General features: G+C 35.6%; 1 protein-coding gene across 1 annotated transcript in view; it reads right to left on the bottom strand.

Moving 5' to 3' along the window:
• The window catches only part of DENND6A (DENN domain containing 6A), a 47,467-nt gene that overhangs the window by 18,071 nt on the left and 15,373 nt on the right, over positions 1 to 14,023 (bottom strand). The window contains exons 3-9 of the mRNA XM_015102355.4: positions 13,892 to 13,934; positions 6,390 to 6,502; positions 3,884 to 3,964; positions 2,718 to 2,823; positions 2,050 to 2,129; positions 928 to 990; positions 77 to 132 (exon numbers count right to left, since the gene is read on the bottom strand). Of these exons, the coding sequence (XP_014957841.2) occupies positions 77 to 132; positions 928 to 990; positions 2,050 to 2,129; positions 2,718 to 2,823; positions 3,884 to 3,964; positions 6,390 to 6,502; positions 13,892 to 13,934 (542 nt within the window). The remainder of the gene's footprint in view (positions 1 to 76; positions 133 to 927; positions 991 to 2,049; positions 2,130 to 2,717; positions 2,824 to 3,883; positions 3,965 to 6,389; positions 6,503 to 13,891; positions 13,935 to 14,023) is intronic.

The following is a 14,023-nucleotide window of genomic DNA, read 5'->3' as shown; positions in this document are numbered from 1 at the left end:
CATTTTCTAAAGAAATTAATAACAATATTATAGAGCAAATGTGACAAGGAATTTAACAAAATTTTTTATTCTTTACCTGAAAAGATCCACTTCATGAACAGTAGGTAAAATAACAGATATATGAGCATCTCCCTAGGAGATAAAAAAGACAAATAGACAAGATGTCATTGACATTTACAGAAACTGGTTTTTAAAATCTAACTCACAATCAGTAAGCCATGTTGCCCTCTGTCTTTTAGGATTCTCTCCCTCCAGAAGCAGCCACAAAGAGAATGGGTGTTATCCGTCTCCCCTAACACAGCAGAAGGTCAAGGATGACACAGATTCTACATATAAAGCATTAATCCAGTAGTCAGATGTCAGATTAATTTTCAACTGTATGAAATACTTCCATAATACTAACTGGTATATACAACAGGCAAAATTAGTTTTCCTATTGTGCTCCATTTTCTTTTAATTCAAAGAACAAGGGAGTGCTAATACACCAGTTAAATAATTTCAAATGAAAAATTCATCCCCACCCACAAACAAATGTAACTGTGGGGGAAATGAAAGGCAATCGTAACTACAGAATCCTTTTGATTAAGTTTCCCCAAAACAGAAGTCTGTTGACCATTCTTCTAAGATTAGAGGTTTTGTTAGAATCAAACCTTGTTTAATCTTTTTCAAAAGATAGCTTTTTCCTTTTCCTCCCAATTACAGTATAAATTCTGAGTTCTCCAGTGTCTACCAGAGAAAGAACAACAACAAAAAAAATAAGAGCAACATTAGGATGTTTATTATCAATTCATTAAAAGTTATTTAGTGGGATATTTCAGTGATATTCAGAAATGTAACATAAATCTAAGAAATTCTAAATTTGCTAGTTGAAAATTTCTGCTAAAGAGACTATATATGCTGGATTATTCTACCACAGTACCATACTACCTGCTGAGTTAACTGCACTATTTGAGTTGTCCCAGGCTTGTCATGACATGTGGGAATCCGGACCTGAAAGAGAAGAAAATAACTCTGACTACAAAAGAATGACCTTTTTTTTATACAGTAATTTGTGAGTGCCACTACAAGGAGGGATCAGAGCACTCAGTCTATCCTGAAGCTGAAAGGTATACTCAGCAATGCCTAAAAAGCCATGAAAATAAAACACTTTTGTCAGATTCAAAATAAAAGCTGTATTTATTTTCAGTCACAGCAGAAGGTAAGTGAACCAAGGTCTCCACATTCCCACACACACAGAAATCACCAACCCACTGAGAAGCAAATGTGCTGAAAAACAGAAAAGGACATCAACTACATACCGCTTCCTGCTTATTGTTCCAGTCTTTGCTTCCTTAATACACACACCCAAACACACCCTCTCAAGCTTGCCAAACTACAGGATATATCTCACAGGGAACCATGAGAACTCTCAACCCAGAGCAACTTTTGATTATTTAGGAGGGGGATAAAAACAGAACAGAAACGAGGACATCTGAAGAGAAAACATCGCCCAACTTGAAAATGAACGGCAAAAGCACTTAGAGCACATTTACGCAAACCCTGAGAACAAAATGTTAACTCATTATATTAAAAACAAAAACCACACAGCTTAACAGAGAACAATACCCAGACGGACATGTTAGCCTGAAATTACACATTAAAAAGATTTCATAAGACTGACAATCAATGGCTTTCCTGATTTCTTTTAAATTTTACTAACTCATACTCAATTCTACACGTGCTCTGCAATACCATCCATCTCTGGAGGACCACGAAGCTGTACAATTCTAGGAGGTGGCATTCACATTCACAAGTATTATTTAAGAATAACACCACCATCCTCACACTCTACAGGATGAAAACAGGACTGGTGACCTGTGGAGCTGCATGACAAATAGTTTTGTGCAGCAGGATAAATTGTGGTATCTCTGTAATTCCTTACATCAATGACAAAGAAGTGAAAGCAGCCACGGACTGAATGTTATTAGGAAGGTAAAAACCAAAATGCATGTGTGAACTTCCTATAGTTCTTGAAAAAAAAAAGACAAATGAAATACAAGCTATCATTACCTTCATTACTATCCCCATAATAGGCAGGTGTAACGTTTTCCCTGGCACTGGTGCAGGCCATCGATCAACATCATTACAAGCTGAAAATAGAGTAAGATACTTCTTTAGTATAGTGGAAATACTAAAATATAAAAAATGGAACATTAGAAATTAGAACTCCACTTTTTGCTTTCTACATGGCAAAAAAAAAAAAACCACTGGGAAAGATGGAAGATAAATGGCAAAAGGACTGAAATAACATATTTCACAAGATACACACCAATGTTCTAGGATACAAATTGGCTAACACACGCTTTGAAACGAAAAGGTTTTAAAAGAAGTTTTCTTATTTATTACTACTAAAATCAGCTACAAAAGCACACAAGCTAGCAGAAGTCTTCTTTCTGTATCAAGTGACATAGGATTTCTGTTTAATAGTATTCTAAGTATCAGAACTGGCAACTCAATATTTGTTTATTATCCAAAAAATAAGCATCATCTGTATTTCAAAAGGAGATAATAAAAGATAGGGTCTGTGTTGTTTGTAGGGAAATATGCCAGAAGCATAGTTTTACATCTCTCCATCAGATAGCCCTCAAAATTCTTAACTGATCTTTTTTCACTCATTTCCAGTAAAAATTTTAAAACTCCTTTATAGAGGAACATAACTCATACAATGTTTAACTTACCTGCTTCCAAATAAGGTTCATTCTTCTCAAAATATTCTGGTGCTATCTGCTTGAGCACAGTGTGAAAAAAATGAATATAAGGTAGCTTGCTGATTAAAACCAAGGACTGCAAGGGAAAAAAAAAAAACAGTGTTTAATTTCCTTATGACTATAATTTAAGTTTGTCATTTCTTATGTAATCAATTACTAACAAGCCAAATTCAGCAAAAAGTGTGGATTTTAAAATAAAAAGGCTTTGACAGTAGATAGTTAAAAGGAAGATAAAACTAGAATGGCAGAACACTGAAGTTTAACCTCATTACTAAATTTTAAGAGCATAAAGACATAGTCACAGATTTTCCTGCTCTCCAGGAAAAAGAATTTCCTATAAGCAAATCAGTACTGTGGATAATTTCAAAGCCTAGCTACTATTTTTGTCAGCAAAGCAATATTAGGAATTAGCCAGATAAACTCTTCCTAATAAAGAAAATGCAAATGATGATGCTTTTTCAAACTAAAACCTATGACTGTTATATTTTAGGGTTCAATGGCTTTAGCCACATTCTTAAAAATTGTCACTTTATAGTCTGTGATCACTTCAGATATAGATTATGCTGATTTTTAAAAAAATCTATTTTCTTGAAAATTACTTTTCACCTTTCCACCAAGCATCAATACATGGCCAGGGCATGTTCTGGTTACAGTAGGTAACAGTGTGTCCCTCCCTGTTAGCTGGTATCAAACTGGAACTAACTGATATATATAGACAAAAAAATTATACATTTAGAGTGGGAGCAGTAATGCCTAAGAGGTTGGTCAAGTATATTTAGTGGCTCTTTGAAAAAACATACTGCAGACTTTTATTCGTTGTAACTATATCACAATCTGTTCATTCTTTCCCTTACTCTAAAATGTGAAAATTAAACAGATTCTTCTGAGTTTTGAAAGTTTCATACAGTAACTGTAACTTACTGTCAGGAATCTAGCACATAGATAGCAGAAAGGCAAAATTCAATAGCAGTTAAAAATTTAAGGGCAGATGTCTACAATCTAAAAAAAAAAGATAAAATATAAATTCCAGTATGTTTAAAGATGAAATATGAAACTTTAAAGACTGTTCATTCTAATAATTTCTATTCTTCTAACCAGGATGTAAAAATGTTTCCACTAATGTATATGAAAATTACCTTCTGAAAATAGCCTCTTTTTAAAGTTTTATCCCGAACTTGTCGAAAATACACATATCCATAAAAATAGGCAGGATCTTTCTATGAAAGAAGTGACAAATTAAAAACATACATATATATCAACTCTTTACTATTAATGGCAAGTTCCTTTATAAACTCAAACTGAGATACGAAGTATACACAAACAGCTAGTTATACTTTTCCACCAATGTAAACAACAATCATAATAACTGCCAGATAGAAACCTGATAACTTGCCCAAAGATGAAATAATTATAGCTTAATGTACAAAGCTAACATACAGATCTACCTTCTGTAGGTTAATGTTTATATTCTTTATTTATATCTGTGGTCGTTAACACAAGTTGAAAATAATCAAATTCTGTTTTCCCCAATGGTACACTCAATGTTTTAAAAATCTGCCTACAATTTTTGATGTATTCTAATACAAAATTTCAAGAGAGAAATTAAAAGGAGTTAAATGCTAATCTAAATCTTACATACACTGTTATATTTTTCACCCAATAATAATGAAACACTGGAAAGTTTATCAACATACAATTTGAAAGGCAATTACATTCCAAAAATACTTGCAAAGTTTTTACATCCTAATGGAATAAACTCTGGCCCAGTTCCTTGTTATTCTTTAAACAAATATTTATAGACCACCTACTTTGAATAACGCATTGTGTTAGAGAAGATAAAATGATGCGTAAGACATAGTTCCTTAAGAAGATCACAAACTAAGAGAGAGAAGAAAAGTACAAAAATGACTATTATGTAAAAGGAGGGCAGGTACCATGAAAAAAGCACAAAGTAGTTTTTTTCCCCCTCTGCCAAGGGGGAAGAGATTACCTGTCTATGGTGACCAGTAAAGATTTCACAAAGGCAGATTTTTTAAAACATAATTTTATTAATTTATGATTTGGCTGCACTGGGTTTTAGTTGTGGCACATGGGATCTAGTTCCCTGACCAGGGATTGAACCCTGGCCCCTTTCATTGGGAGCGTGGAGTCTCAGCCACTGGACCACCAGGCAAGTCCCAGATGTTTTTGAATTAGGTATTGAAGAACAGATATGACTTAAACAAAGACATTTCAGGTTTAGAGGGTCAAGAGTTTGAGCAAAACCATGCAGAGACAAAAAAATACAAGCTCCCTCAGGGAAAAGCTATAGTTCAATTTAGCTAAACTATGACACATGTATAGAAAGAAGATTAAGCTAGAAATTCAAAAGGTAAAGTTTTATCTTGGAAGGCCTAAAAAGCGAGAACCAGGAAACAGTACTATCATTAGCTCTTTATTCATTAAGCAACAGGTAATCATTTTAGATTTATGTAATATATTACGTACACTTTAGCTAGGAACACTATATAAAATATATTGCACTGAAAAAGATAGGAGATGGGTGTCTTTGGGCAAATTTTGCAATCCTCAGTAGCCCTCAAGTTTGCAAAAGGAATTCTCTCAGAACAATATAGGGAGGATTAATAAGATGTGTGTGCTTAGTCGCTTCTGACTCTGTGACCCCACGGACTGCAGCACCCCCTGCTCCTCGGTACATGGGATTGTCCCAGCAAAAATACTGGAGTGGGTTGCCATTTCCTTACCTAGGAGATGTTCCTGACCTGGGGATCTAACTTCCATCTCCTGCACTGGCAGGTGGATTCTTTACCTCTGAGCCACCTGGGAATCTCAGAGGTAAAGAATTAGTAAGATAATATATGCTTATTGATACAATGCCAAGAACACAAACAAGCTATCAGCAGCTGAAAGAATACGTTAGTAGTGATAGCCAAGGTCATGGAAAGGATGAGATGGCTATAAGAGACATTTTAAAGGATTTTAAAGACTTTTTTTTTAAAGGTTTTACTCACTGGAAGATTAGGGTCATTGGTAGAACACGGAAGGTAAGCTGTAAATACTTATTTAAGGGAAAAGATGTCAAGTTCTTATTGGCTGTGCTAGTAGGACATCCAGATAGAATGATTCTTCATGCAGTTAAAGTGTGAACTACTGTACCAAACAGAAATTCTACACTCTGGAATCATCTGAACTATTAATATTGTTTTTAGCAGACAATAACTGTAAACCCAAGCTCATTTAAATATCAAAGAGACAACTGTAATTGTACCGTAAAGCCGGTAGGGATTATCACAAGGAATCTTTAACTCTGGGTGATATTCACCCTGCTTCCACATCCAAACAAAGAGCTATTAACAAATGAAAGACAATTACCATTTCTTTCATTAACAAGTGAAAGAAAATTTCCTCAACATTCTAATTTCTATTATTCACAATGGCGTTGTAATATGCTTTAAGAACAATAACTTTTAAAAGTCTCTTTCACTCACGTACTAAATCCTAGTGAATCAGACTCACTTAGGAAATCCAGCAGTATAATACGGTAAGAAAACAAAAGCACAGTTTTTCTGAATATTGTTAAGAGGTAACTCGGTTCTAGAGTTTCCTCTCACATGGACATTATTCTATTACTACTTTTCCAACCTTTAAGTAAACTGGTAAATCTTTGTCAAATTGATCCAGGAGACAATGCAGTGACACCCTCCTCCCAGAAGACTGTCGAAATCTAAAACAAAACTGGGTATCTCCAAGACAACCTAATGAAAACAAAAATGAAAGAAATTAAGGACAGCACAGTATAACATTAGTTATCCAGTTTCACTAATTTTAGAGCTAAAGAGGTCCTATCAATTATTGAAACCCATTTTATCATGTTTTAGAGAAGAAAAAGGAGACCCTAATAGTTTCAGTGACTTGCTCAAAGCCATCTTTTCTAGTTAGAGGCAAAGTCATTGGTACAACAAACATCTTATGTCCCTCTACTGTTTTTCCTATTCCGTTTTCTCCATGTAATTAAAACTTCTTGAAAACTGTGCGTGTAATGTTGATTCACAAACATAATAATGGGCAAAAGAAATTAAACACAAAAGAACACAAATTGTTCAAATGCATTTATATGTTTTGTTTTTTTTTAAAGAAGCCTAACTATAGTGTTTAGGAATGTACGCTGGATGATAAAACTATAAGGGAAAGCAAGAAACTTAATACTGTAAGAATCAGTATGTGAAAGTGAAAGTTGCTCAGTCGTGTCCGACTCTTTGCGACCCCATGGACTGTCCGATTCATGGGATTCTCCAGGCCAGAATACTGGAGTGGGTGGCCTTTCCCTTCTCCAGGGGATCTTCCCAACCCAGGAATGGAACCCAGGTCTCCCGAATTGCAGGCGGATTCTTTACCAGCTGAGCCACCAGGGTGATCTGCAAAGCTACATGCATCCCAGTGTTCACAGCAGCATTATTTACAACTGCCAAGGTATGGAAGCAACCTAAGTGTCCATCAACAGACGAGCAGATAAAGATGATGTGTCACACACACACCCACACACCCACACACACCCACACACACACACCCCAGAATATTAGCCGGAGAAAAAGAATGAACTTCTTCCATTTGCAGCAACATGGATGGACCTGGAGGGCTTTCTGATAAGTGAAATAAGTCAGATAGAGAAAGACATACACTGTATGATATCATTTCTATGTAGAAGGGAAAAAAATAAAACAAACTGTAACCAAAACTAACAAAATAAAGCAGACTTGCAGATACAGAGAACTAAGGGTTGGTTACCAGTGGGGGCTGGGGGGGAATAGAGGGACTGGGAAGGTGGGGGATAAAAACTGTTGGATGTGAGAGAGCCTACAATGATTATTGTACATTAAAGGGGATACAGTCAATATTTTGCAATAACTATAAATGGAGTATAAATTATTAAAATTACATTACAATGTTTTAATAAAAAGAAAAAAAGAATCAAGGATAGTGGTTACCTTAGGAGAGGGGGAAGGAAATAGTGTTTGGGAAGGGACATGAGACAACTTCTGTGGTATTGGCAAAGTTCTATTTCTTGACCTTGTGTGAGTTTTATATTTCACAATGAGAATTAAAAAAAAAAAAAAAAAGATATAGCAGATTCAGGAAGAGTGCAAGTAACAGACTTCCCATTTTAATCATTTCAATTATAAATAAAGCTTTAAAACTTTAATCATTTTAGCAAACCTCTTAAAACATTACCTTGTCAGGCAATAATTACAAAAAAAACTGTAAATGCTCTAAAAAGTAAAAGACACAAGAAGCAGTTTGTCACTCAGATTCTTCCTAATTACTGTATTTAGAACTAATAAGATTAAATACAGACTGTGCTCAAGAGCTTCTTACTATTATTACACACAGAAGTACTTCTATTATTAGTGTATTAGTATTACACACAGAAGTACTTCTATTTCTTTAGCACATGAAGTTCTCAGAAAAGAAGGGAAAGTGAAAGCTGCTCAGTCATGTCCGACTCTTTTCAACCCCATGGACTTGGAATTCTCCAGACCAGAATACTAGAGTGGATAGCCTTTCCTTCTCCAAGGGATCTTCCCAACCCAGGGATTGAACCCATGTCTACTGCATTGCGGGCAGATTCTTTACCAGCTGAGCTACAAGGAAAGCTCAAGAATACTGGAGTGGGTAGCCTATCCCTTCTCCAGCAGATCTTCCCAACCCAGGAATGAACCAGGGTCTCTGCATTGCAGGCAGATTCTTTACCAACTGAGCTATCAGGGAAGCCCAACTTGATATTATCTTTAAGTTTTTTTTTTTAAAAAACAACTCAATTTATATACCTACATCCAATTACAGAAACTAGTGTTTCTTTGGTGGAGAAGGGAAGAAACAAAGAGGATTGGACAGTGAGTCAATTCAGTTTTTTTTTTACTTGTTACAGCTGACAGTTTAAAATAAGAAAAACACATGAGACCAGAAATAATGGAAAATACTCCTAGCATTGTTTTAGTCCAACCGATTTATACACAGATGGTTCAGTTTTTCTCTTTAGAAGACAGAAAGATCCCCTGAGAAGTACACACTAATTTCTCCGAGACACTTAGCAAGATGTAGCAGAGAAAATGCAGTAGATTTTAAGAAAGAGAAGTATAGGTTCTGAAGGGATGCTGAGCTTTTTGGAAAGAAAGTAATTAAGTTCCCACAGGCCTTCATCCCTACCCACCCAGCTCCATTCCAAATCATGGGCATGCTGTAAGAATTTTCCAGTGACCAGCTGTACCTGCAAGTTGTACAGAATTGGCCAAGAAGCTAGATCACCAGGTCACAAAGGCTTTAACCACAAAGGCTTTAGCCAATGTCTTTGTGAACTGAGGTGAATGGTTTCCATTTCATATTTCAGAAGTCTGTCCTTTCACACACAAAAGGTTACTAAAGGAATATCAACTCCTCACCTGGGCAGACCTTTGTTCTCTATCTTGACTTCACTATTAATGGGGCAGGAAAAGAGGCATTACGGATGGGCAACCAGGTTGTTTATATTTCCCTTTCAGAAAACGATACCTGTGGAGGGTGGAGCAATCCTGATACCCTACAACCTCATCAAAAATAAATCTACCTTGTTAGTATGACCCATCCAGTTTGCCTATTTTTAATAATAGAGTGAACCCCTATGTAACCCCTATGTAAGAAAGATGATTACACATGAATGATGGTCAAGTATGACTGTGAACATGAAGGAAAAGTTACAATCTGAGAAAAAAGGAGTCACGATCAATGGGAGCTAGTCCCAGGTCCATCAATAATTAGCCTTCTACAGGTTACTTAGCCTGAGTGACTTGTCAACAAAAGTAAGAGGCATCCTAATATGATCTCAAAAGTCACTTTCGGCAGTTATGTTCAAGAATTCTATAATAAAGCTTAACAACTAACCTATGATTCTACTGAATTCCAAGCATCTTACCCAATATACTCACTAAGAAAACGAAAGATCTATAAAGATACAAAAAGACCTAAAAGTCATGCAACGTGTGCCACAGCTTTCTGATTATTAACAAAAAAAAGGGAAAAAGTAAATGGTAATTACTTTTTCTCTATTAAAATCAAGGAAGAGAGAATTTACACAAATTTTAAGATTAAATGGCAGCTCTCCAAAGAAAATATATCTTTACATGGCTTCTTGATTAAGAACAACAAAAACCCTTTCCTTGATAAAGTAGCAGGTAATAAGGAAATGGCAGATTTGCTCAGCAAACCCCCAAAGCCTGAGGAAAATTCTACTTTAATTAATCTAACATAATCTTTACTAGCCTCGAAAACAGAACGAATAATCCGACATTCTTTACACCAAGAAAGTTCCTGTAGCCTTCCTCCAAAATCCTTTTCCAAACAACTAAGTTGTTAGGAGCGAAATCAAACAGAATTCCAGGTCAAAACTTTGTCGTTATTGTGTCTGCTTCAGAAGTGGTTCCACCCACCCCCAGCTTTCAATACAGGAATCGAGCGCCAATTTCAGTGAGTGCTCCCTCTGTGGTAGGCACTGTCATGAACATTTTAGATACATTAACTCATCTGGTCTTCATGCTTCTCAGGTTAGTTCCCATTGTTAGTCCTGTTCGTGAGGAGGAATCCGAGGCACAGAAAAATTACGTAATCATCTGAAGAAATAAATCTGCTAAATGGTAGAGTAAGAAGAACGTAAGAAGTCTGAATCTGGAGCTAAAACTCTTGAACATTACTATATCATACTGGTTCTTTCAAGTTAAAATGGACCTCAAAAACACCACTTCCGCTAACATGAAATATCCAGAAGAGGTAAATCCATTGAGACAGAAAGCAGACAGATGGTTGCCTGGGGCTGGGTTGGGGAGGAGAAGAGGAGGACAATGCAGCATGAGGCAGGTGATAAATATTTTCTAAAACTGACTGAGGTAGTAACAGTTGCACAACTCTGACTGTACTAAAAATCACTGAATTGTACATTTTACAAGAGTGAACTGTATCTCATAAATCTTTTTTTTATGGTACTTCACTGCCAATTGGAACAAATCAAATGTTTCTCTTCTCTTCTCAAAAAACAAAAATCCTTCTAAAAAGTACCCCTCTGACTGAAGAGCTGCTGAACTCACTGGTTTCTGGGCCAGTCCTGTCAGTTTCAGCAACTCCCATACAAGCGCCATGTGGTATGCCACAAACAGCTCTCCTATTTTAAAATTATCAAGGGAACAGATGATTTTATCTTCTACATCTGCCAATCAAACCAAGCCTGCAAAGCTACAGGTAAACAGAAGATACTTTCCCATATCAAAAATATTACTTGAGATTTGAGGAAAAAAAACTTACATATTTTTTTCTAAAGGGAAGTGACAACTTTAGAGTATTTTTATTTTAGCAGAAAACAGCTATAGAGCAGATCAGAGTAAGACTAATAAAAGAAAACATGAGACTTTAAGCATGAGCTCCATTCCTGGCCTTCAACTCTATGTGGTTACTCTCTCTGTGATGAGAGTTGGAAATGCTGAGAAACAGGAGTTTAGAGTAGAGCTTCTCAAAGTGTAGTCCACAGACTGACTCTTGTTACAATACATGACAAAATAAAAACTCAAATTGAGAATACACATTTGGAAACCCTTACAGCAATCTGATATTCCCATGACAAATCCGGACTTTCATCTGGTTTTTCCCCTTTTCATGGTTCTAAAAGTTCATGTATATAGCATTCTGTAAAAGCACTGGTCCACAACAGATTGGAAATTTTTTAAAAGTCCAAACTGTCCTTCAACACAGATGAGTGTGAGAATGTGAGGAGCACTGTTTTCACCATTGAGAAGTTTAAAATACACGACGATATCCCAGCTGTTTACAGAGGAAAAAAAAAAAATCTGTTGAGACAAATACTATCTGTACATCTAATCCATCCAGAATAAGGATTAATTTTTCCCTTGGATTCATCTTTACTTGAAACTCTCTGCTAATGCTGAGTTTTCCCTCTGGTCATGTTTAGAACATGGTGATTATAGTCCTTGGGTATCCATCACAGCCTAAGCATCAGGAATGCATATATCCAAATGATATTAATAGTAAATAATGAGAAAAATAGCTGACAAATATTTATCAGAGAGAAAACATCCTTTAAACATAGGTTCCTAAAGATAAAAGCTGTTCAAATGGAACAAAAGACTGAAATCTAAAGTCTTTTAGATTTCAAAACTTTTTTCTAAAGTCACAGTATCTAAGGTGTGTGTGTTGGTAGTGGGGGAAGGAAGTGGACTGCCAAATCCTCCCGTTGAGAATCCCCAATTCTTCTTTATCTGTATAACTTAACACAGAATCTAAATGCTGTTTTGCTTTTTTTTTAAGTATGCGCCATGGAAACTAAAGCTAGATTATGATTCTCTCCTAGAGACTGCTCTACTCCACCTTCTGCAACAATACAGCTATCTTGGGAAAAATCAAATCCATTCCAAAGTTGGCATGGTACTGATTTCAATTTCCCTTTAATGAACGCATAAGTGAAACAAACTATTTGGACAATCGCAATTGAGAATAGCGATCTCAAATATATACAAAATGCAGAGTGTCCTGTTGTCTAGATTAATATTCATCTGTTACGATGGCAAGGGGTCGATTTTTAAGATCTTTGGTAGATTTTACTTCTAAGCACCAACCATACTTTGAGTAAAAAGAAGCACACTTCATTTTATGTGCAGCCTATAAAAAAGGCATTACAAAACATGCGTGGGTCATTCAAATGCCTAAAATACTGAACACATTCTTCTTTTTGGCCCCATGGAGTCCTAACCACTGGACCGCCAGAGAATTCCCTGAACAAATTCTCATTTTCACAGATTTACACTTGAGTTTATGTTCCAATAAGAAACTGACTCATAGAGACTAACTACAAAACTAGAAAAGACTATCCAATTAACTTCTTAGTTTTGATGCACATGTAGCAAGGTGAAAGAGAGCCATGAAAACCAGCCATGATCTGAAAGAGAATAGTGTGCAGTGTAATCCACTGGGATTCCAATCACATAAAGTCTGTTTATCCTGTAATCCATACAACTCAGCTGACCTTGAGTCATGGAAGTCCAATCCAACATTCACTAAATCAGAACTACATGTGTGTGCTTTGTAAGGAAAATGTTATCTGAAATAAGGAGAGAAACTATAAGGCCTCTAACAGCCTTTCATTAACAGGCAAAACATGCAAAAAAAGTCTGTTAATCCAGGTCACAACAAAGTCCTCCTGGGATTTCTCAAAACCATCTTTTTTTTACTAGATTATTTTTTCCTTACATATTTCATGAAAGCTGAGTTCCAAATGTATAGGGAAAAACTCTGGAAGCATTTATAAGGAAAAGAGAAAATGCTTTAAAAAACTAAAATGTCAAGTCTCCCAAATCAGATTATCTAAACTAAATTAATAGGATATTAGAAGTAACCACAAAAGGAAAAGGAATCTGAAGTGCCTTTGAATCACAGTATTCTAACTGTGTGGTCTAAGAAGTTGTGTTCTGGTCACTCTAAGCCTGAAAAACTATTTTGAAAGTGAAACACAAAAGGCAACCTGAAAGATTTCAATAATTAGGGTCACACAAAGAGAGTCTGAAAGAGACCAGAAAAACCAAGTTTAATAATAGCAAACACTTATAAAATACTTTCTATAGTCAAGCACTATTCCAAATGCTTTATGTATACTAACTCATATAAACTTTTGCAAATAACTGATGACCAGGCTTTATAACCATCTTCACCCTGCTATTTTTTTAAATCCCTACTTTTACAGAGTTCTTAGAACTAAAAGAAAACTACTTACTATAAATCCTCAAACATACCAATGTTGCTGATTTTCAGGCTTATTATTTTAACAGTTTATTGCTCCATGCTATTTTACCTCATTGTACGCAGACGCTTTACCGTCTGAGCCACCAGGGAAGTCCCCTTACAAGACAACAGTTACTTTAAAAGTTGAACAACTAACACCAACATAAGTAAGATGTGACTAGACATCATAAACTAGGTATCAAAATCACTAATCCATTAGGCTGAAAATGACTTTGCATTCTACTATGCTATTTTAATTAATTTTCACATATTAAGAACAAAATCAGTATTCTCAATATAAAATTCAACAGAAACACCACATGAAAAATAGTTACCTGAATTTGAATCTGGAAAAGACAAATAGCAAATATTGGTTTTCTGAAAAAGAAAACAAAAACTATATATGCTGACACATATACACCAATAAAAACAGAAATACAACAGTAAACAACCTAGAGCAACGTATT

Source organism: Ovis aries, chromosome 19 (genome assembly GCF_016772045.2).
Source record: "Ovis aries strain OAR_USU_Benz2616 breed Rambouillet chromosome 19, ARS-UI_Ramb_v3.0, whole genome shotgun sequence".
NCBI classification, from domain to species: Eukaryota; Metazoa; Chordata; class Mammalia; order Artiodactyla; family Bovidae; genus Ovis; species Ovis aries.
The sequence above is the reverse complement of the archived record's forward strand: the minus strand, read 5'-3'. Positions and strand labels throughout refer to the sequence as shown.